The sequence below is a fragment of the Phocoena phocoena genome, chromosome 2, assembly GCF_963924675.1.
Source record: "Phocoena phocoena chromosome 2, mPhoPho1.1, whole genome shotgun sequence".
NCBI lineage: Eukaryota > Metazoa > Chordata > Mammalia > Artiodactyla > Phocoenidae > Phocoena > Phocoena phocoena.
The window spans coordinates 34640973-34661133 of NC_089220.1; the positions used below are offsets into that span (position 1 = coordinate 34640973).

Below are 20161 nucleotides of genomic sequence, written 5' to 3' on the forward strand. Positions count from 1 at the left end.
AGTACAAACCCAAAAAATCTATGACGCTAGAAGTCAGAACTGTAGTTACTCTCACGGGTTGGGCTGTGATGAAAAGGGGGCACAAGAGGGTCTTCTGGGACACTGATAATATTCTGGTTTCTTACACATTGTAAATCAACTATATTTCAATTTAAAAAAGAAGAGATTAAGAAAAAAAATTATTCTGGTTTCTTGATCTGGATGCTGGTTACATGGGTATGTTCATTTTCTGAAAATCCATTAAATTGTAACTATACTATTTGTACACTTTATGTAAATTTAAGTAAAAGGTAAAATAAGAACAACAACAGTTCTAGTATCACTTTTTTGAAAATTTCCCTATGTCCCTCAGATAAACTTTATCTTACATATATACCAATATTATATTGATGATCAAGTTACCTTTCATATATCCAATTCTTTCCTGAGTACTAAGATAATAAATTTCTCTAAGGAACTTCCCTGAGTACTAAATCATAACTTTCTATCCATGTATCCCCATGCCCCAGCACAGTGCCTGGCAGTGAGTAATCACAAATATTATGTAAATGAGGGTTTCTCAATGTATGCACATTTAACATTTTGGGCCAGAGAATTCTTTGTTGTGGGAACTGTCCAGTTCATTGGAAGATATTTAGCAGCATTCCTGGCCTCTAATCACCCAATGTCAGTAGCATCCCTCCAGTTGGAACAACCAAAAATGTCACAAAGCATTAAATGTACCCTGGGGACCAAAATGCCCTACTTGACAATCACTTACATAAAAAAATGTTTCTGTCAAAAAATACAAGCCACATGTTTTTCCTCCTGGCTTGCAGTATCTTAGTTCCCCACTAGGGATCGAACCTGAGCCACTGCAGTGAAAGCGGTGGACACCAGGGAATTCCCAAGCCAAGCCGAGCCAAGCCAAGTGTTAAACAATTCACTTGCCAAAAAACTTTGGGCATTACATGGTTTGCTTCTAAGGGGCGACTAAAAAACGTAGGCTGTCTTGAACACTAGAGGGGAAGTTAAGCTCTGTCAGGAAAAGTTTATAAAATGCTTTAAATGTCTAGATAATCAAATGTAATTCATATTAATTGCATGCTAGAATATTGTTTCCTTTGGAATTCTATGCAGAAAAGTGAGTTTGCCAAGCAAAATAATTGTGTAAATAGGACTGTACATTGTGGTGTTTTAAAAAATGACAGTTAATAGTAGCTATATGTATTCAATGTCCTAACTAAAAATTATTTTGCAAGGTTTGTATCTATGAATTGACCATTAATTCTAAAATATTAAGGTTCATAGTATTCTATCCATAAAACATTTAGTGTGAATATTCCATAAGAAAAGAATAGTTAGAAAATAAAGTACTGTGCATCAGCTATGAGAAGAAAACTTGACCAAGGGCATAACTAGCTTGTTAGAAAATAATGTGTTTGTACTTTATAAACTGCATGTTTTTGATTCAGAATGTGTTTTTGAACTTGACCTCTGTTGCAAGATGGTGAGTAGTGAAATAATTGAGTACTATTATGTTAATGGAGTTCGAGAAAAGAGAAAATGAATTGGTTTATATTTATGTGTCAAACTGATACAGTTAAAGTATAAATCTGACTCTGCCAAAATTATTTCCTGACAAGCAATTAGAATCAGTCTTTAAGAACAGGCTGCTGAGCCAAAACTGAATATAGAACATAGGCAGTTAATAAAAGAAACAAAACTGGAAAAATACAAGAAAAATGTTTAATCTCATTATTAGTCTGCAATATGCCAATAAAGGCATACAATTTTCACCTATCAAAGTAGTAAGATTAAAAATAACGGATGTGTACTTTCATAAACTGATAGTATGAATATATAAATTTGTACATATTCTGGAGGGCAAACTGGCAGACTTAGCAATCTTGACTGTTATTCTATTTTAAGGAAATATTTCTAAACTGGTAATCAGAGAAGTATATGACAATTTATATAAAGAGAGTGTTGATGATAGGAAATAATAAAGGACCTAAATGATTAATGACAGGGAAATTAAATTACTCATAGCTTGTTTATACTCTGTAGTGACTGACACATCCCTCCTCCCCGTTTTTGTTCTTTTATAAGAACACTAACAAAACAGAGAAAATCTTACTTTATATGAAAAGGAGAGTGATTAAGAACAAGGGCTCTAGAGCCAAGACTACCTTGTTCAAATTCTAATTCTATTATCTTCTACTCTGTGATCTGGGTTAACTTATTAATGATTTAATTTTTCTAAATCTAATTTTCCTGTTTGTAAAGTGGTACCTCTTGTATAGGTTTGTTGTGAGGATTAAATAAGACATTACATAAATGTTTATCACAATGCCTGGCACACAGTAAGTGCACAATAAATTTTCATAGCTATGGTATCACTTGGGATGATGTTATTAAGAAACCCAAGATATAAACCTTAATATATGTTGGGTTTGCTACTGGGCAAATTAATCAATTAGTCCTAGCTAATAACTATATGTTGAGATTACTGGTGGTTTGTATTTACTTCATTTTGCTTTTCTGTATTTCCCAAATTATTTTTTGGCAAAAACAGTAAAATCAAAATATATTTAGAAATCTACATTCAGAAAAAAAATTTAAAGCTATTCATAAAAGGCATTTTATTATGCCTTTTGTAAGTCATAAAAACATCTGTCTTTTCCTTATCCTAAATGACCATATGTTTTTCAGTTAAAAATCTCACCTTTAATACTGTGTCTTAATAAAAAGGTCACCATTTTTATGCTCTTATTAAACACCTATAATACACAAAATGCTGGGGTCCTAATATTCTCATTCTGATTCTAACAATCCAGGAATTATGGAAATTTGAAGACAGATTTTCTGGTTAATAAAATAGGAGCTTTCTGCAGATGGCCTTAAGTTTTATTTTTAGTTACTAACCATCATGAGAAACAGGACATCTAAAAAGGCTTTTGCCTTTTATCCTTCTCTCAAGATTGATCTTAATTTTGACCAGAGGACAGCCAGTTGGAGGATGAGAAAAGAATTTAACTAATAAGAGATATTTTCTTTCAGAACATTTGCTCAAGATTTCTATAATGAGATTACCTATGATTGCACAGTAAGTACACATCTACTACTGTAATATGGTTATGAAAAAACCAAATAAAAATTGATTCCTGAACATCTAAGATGTTTTTATGCTGCTTATATGAATAGAAAATAATCTCATTTCTTCATAAGTACTAAATATTACAAGAAATCTAAAAGCATTCAGAGATAAATACAAAAAGTTTAGAGTGGTTTGTATTTTATAAACATCGAAATATCTAACTAGTGGACTTTTCAGGTATTGATTTTGATGTTCACGGAATTAAATACTGGTAAATATACATGAAGAAGTTTGTATTGAACAGTTTCTTTATCCAAGGCAATTGACTTTTCCCTCAATAGTCTCTCTCACTCCACTGGATCTCTTGTGCCACACATGTAATGTGTTAGTTTTTGCCAGCAACACTGAAATATTTGATGTAGGAGACAAAGGGTAGAAAAAGAGATTGGGGTTTCAGAGACTGGTTATTAGTACCTGCTACTGTCATTGCCTACATTCAGAACTGAAGGAGTGAAACTTCCTAACAAAATGCTCATATAAGGAAGCTACATCTTCCTTTGCGAGGTATTGAATATGATCTACTGTTCTTCAGGAGAGAAAGGGAAAAAAAAAAGAAAAGAAAATGAAAAATTACACAACTTGTTTGTTAGGAGTAGCTGCCTACAAAGAATCTCCTGATTGAAAAGAAATTTAGAGGATCTTCTTATTAAATATAAAAAGGACTTGAAGACTAATAAAGGTATGAGAGAAATACTGCCTTTCAGGTTAACCTTTAAAAAAAAATACATTACAAAACTCTATTTCCAATTGAGCTTCCCTCAAAATAAAAACAGAATTTCAGATGTCATGAGAAAAGAAAAAGTATATTTATTACAAATAAAACAAGTTGAATAAAATGATGTTACTGATATTTTCCTTTATCCCAGGTCTTATACTTTAAAATACATAAATCGGGCTTCCCTGGTGGCACAGTGGTTGAGAGTCCGCCTGCCGATGCAGGGAATGTGGGTTCGTGCCCCGATCCAGGAGGATCTCACATGCTGCGGAGCGGCTGGGCCCGTGAGCCATGGCCACTGAGCCTGCGCGTCCGGAGCCTGTGCTCCGCAACGGGAGAGGCCACAACAGTGTGAGGCCTGCATACCGCTAAAAAAAAAAAAAAACCTAAATCATTTATTTTCATTAAATATGTTCTTCAGAATGAACACAAGTGAAGAAAAATCTTTTAAAATTATTCACCATTGTTAAAAAAAAAAAGTTAAATCTGGATGTAATTTCTATTTTAGTGCTTTTCTCCTGACATGAGAAGTTTGATCTTCCCAGCTGTGCTGTCAAAATAAATAACTTTAGTAGGACATCAGGGGATGGGAGGAAAAATAGGTTACTAAAACTTATCTTAAGTGCAGCACTTTTAAAGAGATTACTTTAAAGGAATCACTGTGAAGTACTGACCAATAGTAATGAAGCTAATTGCTCTCAAATTTGAAGGCACACATCAAGATAGGGAGGACAAATAAACTCCTAGTTCAAATGATAAATTAATCAAAACCATAATAAAAACCAATAAATGTAACCAGGAATTCAAGTGAGCTTTAGTTGACAGTGAGAATAAATTAAATTACCAAACATTTTCATTATTAGTATATAGTTGTACCTCAGGGGGTAAAATCCCTCATTGTGTTTGCAATTACATTCAAGAACAACCTCCTGAACATTAATTATCTATTTATCTTTAGCCATTCTCTATTCTTCCACTATAAAACCAATAAACTTGGTTTTAGGTAATGCTGTTTATTAACAGCTAACCAATGAAATCAGTAATCTGTCACTGAATGCCCTAGGTTTTAAAATTAAAGAGATTCTTATTGGCATTTAAACTATTACCAGAATCCTTCAGCTGTGACAAGGTATTAACATAGAAGACATTCTTTTTCCTGAATCAGTGATGCTTAGAAGAGGTGAAACGATTCCCTCATATATAATCACTCTGACTTTGAACATTTTCCCTGAAGAATTAGAAGAAAATAACAAAATTTTATGGATGATATTAGAAATATATTTTTTTGCTAAATGTATTTTTCCCTCTTTTGGAATGTAAGTTCCTTGAGAACAAGGCCTTATCTTTGTGTTACAGACACCTAACAGAGTATATGGCACAGAGTAAGCCTCTGAGAGAATTATTGGATGTATTGAATTAACTTCTCTCCTATGCATACAGAATAGTACTAGTTTATACACCACCCTTGGGAGAACTGAGAAGATAGTCACTCAAATCATTTTCTGTGTTTGATACTTTAGATGAGGAACCTTGGCTCAGAAAGGCTGGATAGAGTATGTAAAATCACCAAAAAATTGCTGAGTTGTGAAAACATTATCACCTAAAGGATTGAAAATCTTCTTTCCTAAACACATTATTATTGCATATTTAACTACTCTAGTTTCAAACCCCTTGAAGACAAGGAACAATTCTTTCCAATCTTTGTAACTCCTGTAAGGTCTAGGACACTATGGTGCAGAGTTCAATTCAGGTAGAAAGCTGAGTATCCAGAATTGAAGACCACTGAATTGAAATGAACTCCTGTTCCCATTACTGGTTCCTATAAATACAACCTGGTTGCCTCATCTCAGTTCCGTTAACTTCATTTAAACCTTGCCTTTCAAACGCTTACCTCCTCTTCTTTTAAAGTCTGCATTATTCCACTTCGAGTATTTTTTAAATTCAACCTTCTCCAGAATCACTTTTGCTGTCCTTCAAACATCCAATATCTGTGTTATTTCAACTTTATTCTCCCTTTTATTCTTAGAATATTGTGTCTTCTAAATCTCACTTGGCCTTCTGTGGCCTTTCTAAAAGTTTGTAATTTCTTCGACGCCTGATAAAGTATCTTGGACTTATCCATCTTTTGTGTTAATTATGTAGTTTCCCTGATGTCTTTGCTACTAATTTAATTTCTTCTTAGACAAAAGTATTAAAAGCTACTGAATTCACTTCTAGGTAAATACCCAAAAGAATGGTAAGAAAAACAGGTACTTGCATACTAATGTTCACAGCAGCATTAATGTAAGAGCCAAAAGATGGAAACAACTCAAGTACCCATCAACAGATGAATGGATAAACAAATTGTATATACACACAATGAGGGATGAAATTGTGATATATGCTACAACATGAATGAACCTTGAAAATATTGTTAAGTCAGACATAGAAAGACAAAAATTGTATGATCCCACTTATATGAGGTACCTAGAATAGGCAAATTCAGAGACAGAAAGTAAAATAGAGGTTACCAGGGGCTAGGGGAGGGAGGAATGGGGAGTTATTGTTTACTGTACAGTTTCTATTTGGGATTGTGAAAAAGTTCCGGAACCAGATAGTGGTGATGGCTATACAAAATAGTGAATGTACTGTACTTAATGCCACTGAATTGTACACTTAAAATAGTAAATTTTATGTTATGTGTATTTTATCACAATAAAAAAATTAAAACCTACAGAAGTAATTTTCTTGACTTTCCTAGAGCAGTCTTTTGCTTCATATCAATTTTATCTCTATCACTAAAGGAAAAGGAGAGGGAGAAACAGAAGCAAAACCTATCGATACCTTTTCCTGTATTCCCTGTTTATCACTCTCTTTTTAGCTTTTCCCTTCTCCTTTTCCCTCTCATTTTTAGTAAAAATAAAATAAAATTTAATATGGATACTCAGCATTTTCCACACTTCAAGCACAATGATGTTGTGGATACATACACACATAGAACACTTCAAGTCTACATACACACACTTTCATGCATGCATACACACCCCACTTTAAATCTCCTCAGACTCTTGAAATTGTGTGAAAATTTCACCAAGATTCTTCTCTACTTTTTGTTTGATCTTGTCTTTCGTTTAAATACAAGTGAATAAGACAATAAGCTTTATAGTCCGGATAATTAAAGCTTTTTAGTCTAGTTGCCAAATACTTAGTAAATAAAGGAAAATTTCAATTTTAAAAGTTTACCCACACAAAAGAAAACAGTCTAAAATGTGGGAGGGAAAGATAAATACATCAAAAGGATCTCTAAATGATATTACATAAATTATGGAGTAGCAGAGAAATGATATTCTCAAAGGAAAAAATGGAGCAGAGTGGAAAGTTCCCTTAATCTTAACTACAAAGAGCTATAAGACAACTAAATTTATTATTTTTAGAGATGATACTTTAAAGTTTCAAAAAATTCTTCTGGTCTTAACTAAAAAGGATAAAATTAATAGGAGTAATTTATCCTCATGAAGCCCTGGAAAAATCAGGGAAAATAAATTAGGAAACAAATTTATTATATGGAAAATTACTGAAAGATCCCATACACAAGGAACAAAAGTACATAATATATGATATGAAAAGGCAACTGAAGCAAAGATGATAAATGATTTAGAAAAAAATCTATTCCTAAATAGAGAGAAGAATGTTTGTATAAAAAAGCAGAAAGATGGTGGTAGTGAATTTAAAAGTCAGTTTAGGAGTAAATTGGACTGGACTTACATAGTGAGGCATTTTCCTATTGCTAAGATATGTTTGGACAATATGTAGGCAACACTTCTTGGAAATAAAATCTGATCAGGGTTACAAGACAACAGAGGAGCAACGCCAGTGATTTATCAGATGCAGAGAAGTATAAGGGAGGCAATATGGACCAATCAGCAAGTTGCAAGGCTGAGTACACAGGCGATGAATGTGATGTCTCATGTCAACTAATGGGGCAGCCATGTGCAGCAAATAGGTAGAGAAGAACAGTAGTCAAGCAAATTCAGTCAGCAGTCCAACTTAGTGGCACAAGGCAAGTAGAGATAGGTAACAAAAGTGCTAAACAATCTGAACCTACTTATAATATTACTGGTATAGATTGGGTAGGGCAAGATCAGGCAGACAGATAGCATAGCACTTGGAAGGCCACAGTATAGGAGAATGGTAGGAGAGCCGACAATGCTGGGCAGTCTAAAATGCTAAAATAGCAGATGAATATGTAGTACCAGGCCATTTGCTGATGGACAAAGCACCAGTGAGTGAAGAATGCAAATCATTCAGCAGATACGTAATGGGGGGAAAAAGGAGACACAAAAATGAAAGGCAGTTAAACAGGAAGACAGAACAGCAGAGAAGTGATGACAGATCATCAGAAGCAGTTGGGTAGGGTAGTGAAAAGCCGTCAGCAGGAGAACAAAACAACATTCAGGAAAAGAAGAGATTAAGAGTGAAGCAGTCTCCTGAATGGGGTGTCTTCCATCTAGGAAATAGTCATCAATAAACTGCGTATGAGAATCCACAAGAGAAACAGCACACAAATGGAGATAGCATATGGATCTGAACTCTACTGCCCAGGGATACGGAATGACCCTAGAACACAGATACATAACAATCCACAAGGAAATTAAACAGATGGGAAAAATGGGTCCAAGCGTTTTTTTTATGATGATAAAAGAAACCAAAACACTAAAAATTATTAATCTGGAAATGATTGGCTGGGATTGAAGTCTTCGCTTACCCCTTTCTGGAGCCCACAAAATGGGAATGTTGGGAATTTCTGCAGCAGAAAAACAGAAGAGAAAAGGGATTTCTGACTCCCAGTTTGAGGAAAGCAGGTCAAATTTAGGGCTGTATAAACTGGTTCAGGGAAACAAGAACCAGCCTGAACCTTCTCCCTTCCTCAGAATCAGGCCATTCCTGAGGTTTGGGAAAGGTTTAGGAAGCCCTCACCCCATCATTCCCCACAACCTCCCCTTTCACACTTACCTCCAGTGCAAACAGTTTCCAGCAAGGAGGTACTTGGGAAAATTCACTCCCATGTTTACACCATGGCAAAATTTCAGGATAGCCAACTAATAGTACTTCTTGTGTAGGCCAGGTTCCCGTTCAGTGGGATCCCTTCCACCCTTCGTGAGTGAGCAGAGGGGACAGGTTACTAGAAACTACCTACCTCTTTGAAAGTGGATGGGAAATGAAGCAGGGGTAGTAATACAATAAATAAATAGTAATACTAGTAAATACCTTGATGATCTCATCAGTTGTCATGGATTTTAATTCCATTAAGATACTGATGACTCTAAAAAAAATAGTATCTCTAACCCAGACTTTTCCAGATGCATATACCTAACTGCCAACTTAACACCTCCATTTGGATATCTAAAGGCAATTCAAATTTCCATGACCAAAGTAAAACTGATCTTCCTCCTCAAACCTCTTCTTCCCCCAGTCTTCTCCATTTCACTGAATGGCAACTCCATTCTTCCAATTGCCCAAGTCAAAGTCCTGGATCTTATACTCGACTCTTCTCTTTCTCTTACTCCATCTGTTACCTCTACCTTCAATATATAACAATAATGTATTTCTCACTACCTCTATCTCTATCATTGGTCTGAGTCACTATCATTTTTCACCTGGATTATTTCAATAGCCTCCTAAATGCTTTCCCTGTTTAAATATAAGTCAGATCATGTTACACCTCTGCTCAAAACTCTCCATTATACTAAGGGTGACACACAGGTTCTACATGATCCATGGCTTGCTCCTTCTCCTCCTTTAGGTCTTTGCTCAAATGTCACCTTATCAATGAAGATTTGCTTGATAGCCTTATTTAAAATTACAACCCTCTTTCCGGCCTGTACTACCTATCCACCTTCCCTGGTTTATTTTTATCCATAGTACTTATCACCATCTCTAATACTATCCATTTTACTAATTTACTTATATTTGTGACACACCACTAAAATGTAAATTCCATAAAGGCAGAATCTTCGGACATCTTTGTTCATTGCTGTATCCCCAATATCTTGAACAGTGCCTGGTATATACACAGTAGGCACTCAGGGCATATTTGAGTCTATGAAGTGCTAATTTTCACAGGGCAACTCCTTTCTGTCTTAAATTCTCAGAGCGTTTTTCTGAAAAGCTTACACACTATGAGCTTTTGATTAACAGAGCAGATGCTAATACACTACAGGTTAGGAATGTCCTAAAGTAGGGGGTGGCAAACCACAGCCAATGGGACAAATCTTGCCTGCTGTCTGTTTTTTTGCATGGCCTGAAATCACGGTAATCTTCGCATTTTTAAATGATTGAAAAAAAACTCAAAAGAAGAGTAATACTTCATGACATGAATATTATGAGAAAGCCAATTTTAGTGTCCATAAATAAAGTTTTATTGGGGCACAGCATGGCCCATTCATTTATATCATCATATGGCAGACTTTGTGCTACAGGGCTGGCAGAGCTGAGTAGTTATGACAGAGACTATATAGCCCACAAAGCCTGAAATATTTATTATCTCTAAATATTTACTACCTCTAAAGAATAAGTTTGCTGATCCCTCTTTTAAGGTATTTTATATTTAAAAGGCAAACAGTAATAACTAAAGTTTGAACAAAGATAAACTAGAGCATTATTATTAATACTGTTGCACAAGATACACCTATGAGGGAAGGTACATTTATATTAGGATAGGCTTTCAATATTATATAAAAGCAGACCTCTCATTCCTCTAAATATTTAATACTGATGGTGATATTCATTCATCTATCCACCCCACAGAGCAATCCCATCTTAAGGGACAGGATATAGTACAGGCAAGTCTTAAAAAATGCCAAAAAGGGAGTAAACGAGAAAGGGAAGTAAATAGGACCCACAAATAGAACTCATATCAAAGTATCATGTAATTACCCAAAACCTCTAAATACTGTGTTTAACAATAGTGGGAAATTGGTATGACGTGAATCTCTTTTGAATCTTATCAATGGGGTTATAATGCGGGTCTCCTATATAAAATATAGTCTTGAATCACTGCAAGCATGAGAAACATTATAAGACGACCCCATTTTACTTTACTTACTTATTTACTGCCATGCCGCATGGCATGTGGGATCTTAGTTCCCCGACCAGGGATTAAACCCATGCCCCTCTACACTGGAAGCACGGAGTCAACCACTGGACTGTCAGGGAAATCCCGTATTTATACAATATTCAAAACTAATTTTGTCATTGCTTCCAATGCCTACATTTTGTAGAAAAGTATTCTTAAAATTTGCAGAACTCTATTCAAAATCATCTCCTAATCAAAACTGACCTATCTTCTCCTCACATAAAATTTCATGCTGAGGATTATTACATGCAAGGGCCATATAACATATGCTGCAATCAAACTTATGGGAAGGAGTGAAGAAGGTGAGGGGAAAACACTTAAATTATTCAATAACATCCAACAATATAATGCTATCTTCAGTCTTCATAGAGGATTATAATATATTGCCTCTTATCAATTGGTCCTTTCAGCACAATCAATTGCTTCTTCTGCATTGTTGCCTTTGATATTTCATGTCCTTCTCCCTCTCTGTGCAACTGGTAACAGTTCATTTTCAAACTCCATACTTCCAACAGCTTTACTTCTTTCTTCTCAGCATCTTTTGAAGGAACTTGGATTCTTCCTGTAAATTCTCAGTTGTGTCTGTTATTATGATTATCTGAAATGGTTACTCCCTCTGTTGGATATTTGTCTGCCATTCTTTAATAGCAGCCATGGTTTTCTCAAGTTCCAATATGAGGAAATAATACTAGTAAAATTATTAGAATAATTCCAAACAGTTTATTTTGTTATCTGAGTCCATTTTCTTACCCTCTATCAGTTTCCTTTTATGCCTGGCAATACAAATATTCTGCTCTAATTCAGTGATATAATTCTAAGAAGCTCAGAAGACTTGATAGATATAAATCAATTTGTCATTATATTACATTTTGTGTGAAAAGTGATATTAAGTCCATTTTATAGATGGAGATCTAATAAAAGGAAGATGAATTCACATTCTTGGTTTCAGACAATAATGAAGAAAGGAATATTCCGAAATCTTCATTCCTGAAACTATATCTCTAAATAAACATGCTTTTAGCATTTTATATTTGCAAAATATTTAATGATGCTTTATTGTCAATATCTTAGCATATATTTTGCAAAACTATTCTAGTATGCCAGTCTCTGTTCATTTTATGAGAGTAGGTTGTAAGGGTGAGTTGGAACACTGATTTCAAGATTTTATTACTCTGATAAATTCAAGGTAAAAATAAACATTTAGCATGTCATCTCTGTTTCTTTTTCCTTTTCTGTAACTTATCCTGCTTGATTTTTTCCCCAGAGAAAAATTCTTTCAATATTTACTCAACCATTATCTACTTACTTTTTAAGCTAAAGTTCTATTTAGATTGTAGGTAATAATAGGAAATATTTATGTAGCAAATAAATATTGCTTTTACTCACATTAACTCACATAATATAACTACCCTCTGAGGTAGGTACTCTTATTCTCTCCATTTTACACATAAGAAAACTGAGTAAAGTAAGTTGTGTAAGGTCACATGCTAGTAAGAGGTGAATCTAGGATTCGAATCCAAGTAGTCTGTGCTCTTAAGCACTATGTTATGCTGCGTCACAAATGGTTATATGGGCAACACTACTTTTCTAGTAAGAGCTCTAATTAGACATAGAATTTACGATAATAAGTATATTTGTACTCACTTGTATGTTAACTGATATGATTCATCTCTCTTCCCCATTAGGACTCCCCAAAAGTTGAAAACTTGTTCTGATGCAGAGTAGGCATGCAATAAAGAAACGTACTTAAGGGAAAATGAAGACAGCGTTTTATTTATGGGTTCTTCATATATGAAATTTTTCTTTTTGCCTTATGCTAAAAATTCCAAAATCCCCACCTCAAGGAACAATGTACACTTCCCTCTGCAGTATTGCTATGTGGAACAGGAGGCTTTCAACATGATTTTTAAATGCAATGTCACATATTGCTCTAATTATCTAAATGTTCTAATGTTATACCTGTTACTTTTCAACTGGGATAGTAATACTAAGGAGCTTTTCCTTTTAATGCATAAATAAAACAAAGGGTAAATGTCTTGGGTAAGGTGGCAGGGTTGGACTTTCAAATAATTAGAACTACACAAGCAATTAACTCTCAGATGAAAGAAGCTGTGACTGAGATGTTCACAAAAAGGCTGGGAATGATGAAAAGGTCATGCTAGGACTTTGAACACGACGGATTTTGAATTCTCATCAAACAGTGAGTTCTCTATTATTACCTAGTAATTTTATATAAAACATTAAGCCAACTCGAGGTACAGCACTGACAAAAAAATCTATGATAAAAAATATCCCTTGTTTTGATGGTAAGATAAGTATTGACTGAAAAGGTTTCCAAACAACAAATCAACAAAATTGGAACCTGGTACTTCACAGCAGTTTAAATTTTATATACAAGTAATGGTATGGATAGTCACTAGGTTTGCACATTACATCAAAAACAAAATAAAACAAAACAAAATCTAGGGCAAAAAAACCAATCTTCAAAAATAATGATGTTAGTCTTACTGGGGAATGTACACTTATTGAATAAGTGCCAATTCTCAAAAGCGTTTACTTTTAGAAAGGATTGATGGCATGGTTTTACTGTGTGTATTGGTTGATAGTCATCTTATGAATTTTGGCTTCAGAGGAATCTCTGAATAATGATAGTTGCTATTTTGCATCTCCACAGATGGTAATACTCTAGCTGTTCTAAGAAAGAGATTAAAATAACATAGTTCTAGTTTATCCATCCTTCTACGTAAAGTGAATCTTCTGCTCTAGCTAGGAAGATTTTCTTAATTTTATCTTTCTCTGTAGCTTGATCATACATTTCCCTTTCTTTCTTACTCCCATCAGTAATGTCTTCTTCTCTCCTAATCTAAATCCTATTTCTCTCCTTCAATTTAGCTTAAATTCTACTTGTATAAAAATTTCATTGATAGCTCAGCTTTATATTAATCTTTCCCTTTAAAGAATTTTTTTGACCTGAATTGTCTGAACTTTTTTTTTTTTTTTTTTTGCGGTACACGGGTCTCTCACTGTTGTGGCCTCTCCCGTTGCGGAGCACAGGCTCCGGACGCGCAGGCTCAGCGGCCATGGCTCACGGGCCCAGCAGCCATGGCTCACGGGCCCAGCCGCTCCGCGGCATGTGGGATCTTCCCGGACCGGGGCATGAACCCGTGTCCCCTGCATCGGCAGGCGGACTCTCAACCACTGCGCCACCAGGGAAGCCCATTTGTCTGAACATTTTTGATACTAAGTTTGTATTGTTTTGATTTGTCAGGTGACAACTTTAGGAGTACATGTACTTTAGCATTCACTCAATAAAGCCCAAGGTGCTTGGTAAATACTTGTTAAATTGAACAAAGACTATAAATGTTGTTTTTAGCAAACTGGTAGGTCATAAATGTGCCCATGCTCTGAGGCATATACTACTTTACAATGGATAATGCAAAATAAATATAAACCCCAGATAAAAGGGACTATTACTAAAAAGCTATCCTGAATGTCACATATTTGGGCCATTTCAAGCCATATTCCAAAAATTTTAAACTACAGAGGTACAAAGTAAATAGGTTCAGACGGGATATCAGGAGGTACTTAATGCAACTGCACTAATAATCCACATATCATATAGACTATAGAAATTCTTATTCTTGTTCCTTTGCCCATGCCTTGAAGGAGTAGTGGGAAAATGTTGACTAACATTCTTATTTTTTAGACATATCCACCAGGTATGCTAATAGCTAACAATAGGTATCAGAGTACAATGGTTAGTAGCAGAAACATTTGGGGCTGTCATATCTAACTAGAGGTAATAGGTAATATTATTAATTAAATGAGAAAAAAAAGGTAAAGGAAAAAAGGACATTTACTGAGCATCTACAGACAAGCCAGGTTTTATACTAGATGCTTTTACATGCATTATAGTCACTTCCTAGCTTGGCTAACCTTGGGCAAATCAATTAATTGATCTGTCTCAGTTTCTCCACCTTTAAAATAGATACAACAATAGTACCTGCCTCATATGGTTGTTTTGAAGGCTAAATGAATTAACATATGCTTGAAATCGCTCCTGACACATAGTAAGTGCTATATATGTTTGTTAATTAGTATTATTGACTACTTTTATTGTCTCAATTATCAGAAAAAACAACCTTGAGAGGTAGGCATTAGTTAATTGAGTAGATGAGAAAACTGAAGTTTGAACAGGTTAATTTGCTTTAATTTCATAGTTAGTTAGTGGTAGAGTTTTAGATTCAAACTTAGGTCTGTCTGACTCACTAAGTGTTAGTATCAGGATATAGACATATTGCATCCCAACATATTTAGACAAAGGTAAAAAGATGAAAACGTATTTCCCATGTCCAGGACTATTTCATAAAAATTACAAAAAGAGCTCCTTCAAATGGCATAAAATATAACCTTATTTGACCATAAAGGGATAGTATATTTTATTGAATCTAGTTTTAAATATTTCCAGTACAAGAGTTTCTAGTATTCTGCTTTCTTACCAATTTCACACTGTTTAGTTATCCTATTTATACAGAACAATTTAAAAATACTCAGAATTTTATTTCAATATGGTTGTTTTTACCTTTACCATGTATAATAGTATTTTACTTTAGTCATAACAATGTTAGAATTACAAAATAAATACTCATAGAGTTCTACAGTATCAGTATATGATACTTTGCTAGGGAAATTAACGTTTTCTAGAGAATATTGATATGTACTTGAAAGCAACTATATAATTTAAATGACCTACAGTAGTGATCAAATATTCTTTCAAAAACACAAATTATTAAACATGGTGTTCTGCTATGCTTCTGCTATAATACAGGAGAGTTCTTCTGGGTTTTAAAATGTCCAATGTTAACTTTTAGATGGTGCTGTTAAATGTAAATTCTCACTGATTTTCACAAGAGTCACAAATTAAGAATCATTAACATATAGTCAGTAACTCAGCTCAATTATGTCTCCTTCCTTTTACTTACACAGTATTCTCGTTTTTGAAGCATTATAATGTAAGAAAAATGGTTAATGACCACATAAAATTATAGTTGACTTACAGTACATTCATACCTGAAGTTATGAAATATATAAATTTCAATATACTGATTATGAAATAAATTTTATAAAATAAATAGCTTTTCTTTGATTTGATATTTCTGTAAAAAAATTCCTAATAACCCAAGTGGAAAATATTTGTAGAAAGTTTAGGTAGTAATCTGTTCCAAAGAAATGTAAATATTTTAGGCTATAAACAAAATATGTGATCTGGAATTCATAATCTTTTCCTAGAAATTCATCCTTTGTACCAGATTTTACCTCTTTCAGCATTACTCATTTTGTCAGATGCCTCTTCACTTCCAAAATGAACCATAACAACCCTTTTAAATGAACATCCTTTACATCAAATTTATAGTTTCCTGAAATTTTTGCGATTCCTCCTTTAGTTTATTTCATAATGACAACTTTTATCAGGACACTTTTTAGGAGATACTACTAAGAACAAATGCTTGAAAATTTTTTTGGAGTGAGACTTTACTTAATGTATAACAAATCCAATAATTTGATCAATTTTGAAGGTTCAAAATTTTATGTATTATTTATAATGAGGGATCTTTTGTTTTTATTATTCTATATTGTCTACTGAGACAATGGTGCAATACACTTTATTGTGGAAGAAAAGTGTTCTTTCTTTGCTCCTTCTAAAAGTAAAAATTTAAGAAATGAAACCCAACATCATTTCAAATTACTGAAGAACAAAAGGTAAAAGTAAATTTAAAAGTCAGTTAAAAATGTGAGTAAAGATGACTTATGTTCATCTAACAGACCAGAGGTTGGCAAACTTTTTCTGCAAAGGAACAGATAGTAAAGATTTTAGGCTTTGCAGGCCTATATGGTTTTCATTCAACTATTCAGTTCTGCTGTTGTAGCCATAGGCAATAGGTCAATGAATGAGTGTGGCTATGTTCCAATAAAACTTCATTTATGGACATTGAAATTTACATTTCAAATAGCTCTCGTGTCACAAAGTATTATTTTCCTTTTGACTTCTTTCAGCCATTTAAAAATGAAAAATCCATTCTTAGTTCACAAGTCATACAAAGAAATATGACAGCCTGAATTTGGCCTACAGGCCATAGTTTGCTGACCCCTGCAATAGATCGAGTTTCTTGAGGACAGGGACCATGTCTTATTCATTTTTTAACTCCAGCACCCAGCATGGCATCAGATATATATCAAGGATTAAAAATAAAAAGCTTGATAAATGAGTAAATAAATGAGACCTAAGATGCATGCTAGGCTTTTATTTAACTCTTTAATTCATAATCAAAATAATATATTATTATACAACCTTTTATTCTGGTGTAACTTAGTAGTCTAAAAGTGCTGAAAATTATTTTTACCTTACAAATATTAAATAGTTCAGTATTTTCTAATTTACCATAATATATTATCAAACATTTCTTTGTAATTGCAAAGATGTTCTTTTTAAAATAAATGTTTCTTCATCTTTTATTCTCTTCTAGACTTTATGTCTAAAGGGCTTTCACTTTACCTCACTTATACGTCCTTAATTATACTTTTACCTTTTAAGAATAATAAAAGATTCTTTACGTAATAATACCTATTTTGGATATAATTGCTTTTAAGTGATAATGGGACATGAAGAGATAATATACTTGGTATGGCAATGAGTTACATTCTATAGAATTTTATTACTAGCACTTCACCAATGTCAACGGATTATCCAACCTTTATCAGATCCGAGAAAATACAATCTATTATTAAAAATAAAGCTTTTCAAAAGTTGTAGAGTATGGATTATTATGCTACTATATGTAAGCTTTGATAGTATCTCATGTTGAGAGGCAGGGAACAGACCAGCAGGTACGTGACTATCAGATAAACCTCATTCTAAGATACAGGGCCTAAAAGTAGAAACAAATTCGTAATTTAGGAAAATCAATTCTGATTGCCTTATTCGTATAAAATATGTAAATAAGCAAGTTTACTAAACTTGCTATTTCCATTTTTCTGTTAATAGACCTGGAAGAACTCTAAAGCTATTAAACTTTTCATTTTCTCTAAGGTTCAAACACAGTGCCAATAACTTTAGATTGCTTTATTTCACTCACTCAATTTATCATTTTCCCCCTTTCTTTTTTTTTTTTTTTTTTTTTTGCGGTACGCGGGCCTCTCACTGTTGTGGTCTCTCCCGTTGCGGAGCACAGGCTCCGGATGCGCAGGCTCAGCAACCATGGCTCACGGGCCCAGCCGCTCCATGGCATGTGGGATCCTCCCGGACCGGGGCACGGACCCGTGTCCCCTGCATCGGCAGGCGGACTCTCAACCACTGCTCCACCAGGGAAGCCCTCCCCCTTCCTTTTTTTAAACAACCCACACAACTCACAAACATTGTCCATTGTGTTTGTAGATCAAACTTATTACTGACAATTACTGACTATAAAATATTAGCACCTGAAGGGAGAAGTTTTATATTATTTTACCTTTATCACTAATATTTGTGTTTTCTGTCAATAACTTCTGACTCTATTTAAAAATATTTGCAACCTTAAGTTGTATATAGGTACATATGCTCTACAAATAGGTTTCTCTTTTTAGGCACAATTATCTAAGACAATTAACTATATTATTACAGGTCCAAAATTATATTTCTGGATTCCTAGCTGACATCCCAGTGTTAAGTTTTAGATATTATAAAAATTGCAACTATTTAAAGATAAGAAGAAATTAGGAGAATTATTTTTGGGTGGTCTTATATTGCTTTTATGTTTATTTTTCAAAGGCTTAACAGCCCTATGGACTTTTGCTGTAGATAATCATACCTTGTGTGTGTGTGCGTGTGTGTGTGTGTGTGTGTGTGTGTGTGTATAATTTGAAATAAAGTAAATCTATTAAAGATCAAGATATTCACAATCAGGTAACTTACTTGTTTTCAAAAATAGATATTAGAGAAGACATAATTATATGTATTTACCCCAATACAATTTTAGTCAGGTAGTTGCTATAGGCATATACAAATATAAGAGCACTTCTAAGGTTTTCTGGTAACTGAAAAACTGCACTGAAGAATAAAGAAAGGACTTCTCAATTTTCTGATATAATGAAATACAAAAAGTCATAGAAAGACATAGACTCTTGTTAACAGTAGCAAAGAAAAGGTTGGGTGATAAACAGATACTAGAATGGTAGAATTTCAAGACCTCTGAATTATATGGAGATGGAAAAGATAAAATATGAAGCTTACTCTGTTAAAATTTTAAAAAATTTAACAAGATTGTGACGATTTCATGGATATACTTTAAATCTAGTATACGACTATTTTTGCCCATTTGATAGTTATATATAAAAAATACTACAAATTTGTCCACTTTGGTAGTTATGTAATAACTAATAAAAAAAATTAACCCTTATAAGTTAACCCTTACATAGTGCTTACTAAAATGCCAGGAATAGTTCTCATTGAAACCTCACAGCCACCCTGGTAGATAAGCACTTTCATTTCCCTCATTTTATAGGCAATTAAGGCACAGAATGATTTAATAATTAGTCTACACTCACCGTATTGCAAGTAGCAGAGCCAGAATTTAAAAGTTTAGATTTGCAACCTAGTGTTTTGGTATTAACTTGAAACTCCACGGAATACAAAATATTTAATTTTGTGATGCAAATTATTTTCCCACAATTAAAAATAATTTTGTTAACTGGTTATGAATGAATTCTATGGTAACTTTTTTTACTTTTCTGATATAAAAGTAATATTATGAAAATATCAAACCAGTACACAAACAACAAGGATATATAAAACCAGGGTCATTTACTTCAAACACTTAACCCAACACTCAAACTCCAAAAATCAATGTCTTCACATATGTGGAAGATTTTCTTACAAACGAAACAAAACATAAACACACCTTTACAGGAGATGGCTCCCCTCCAATTGTACTTTTTAAGTTAGTCTCACAGTTTAAAAGAAATATAAAAATTGGCCAAAGGACCATTTCCCCTTAGGACCCAGAAGCTATATAAGAATTACTTCTTTTTTAAGTAGTTGAAGCTAACAATCTCCCAGAATTCTATTCTAATTGCTTAACAAAATGACTTTATTTATAAGCTTAATTATAATAATATTCCAAAAATTTCTGTGCCATGATTTTTACATAGAAGAATAGAA

The 20161-nt window shown here is 33.7% G+C and overlaps 1 protein-coding gene across 8 annotated transcripts in view; it reads right to left on the reverse strand.

Moving 5' to 3' along the window:
- The window catches only part of GPHN (gephyrin), a 624681-nt gene that overhangs the window by 335121 nt on the left and 269399 nt on the right, over window positions 1-20161 (reverse strand). For 2 of the 8 annotated variants that reach the window (XM_065872424.1, XM_065872417.1), the window contains exon 5: window positions 8599-8637. The exons of the other annotated variants lie outside the window; for them this stretch is intronic. In XM_065872424.1, the coding sequence (XP_065728496.1) occupies window positions 8599-8637 (39 nt within the window). The remainder of the gene's footprint in view (window positions 1-8598; window positions 8638-20161) is intronic. 8 annotated transcript variants of the gene reach the window in all.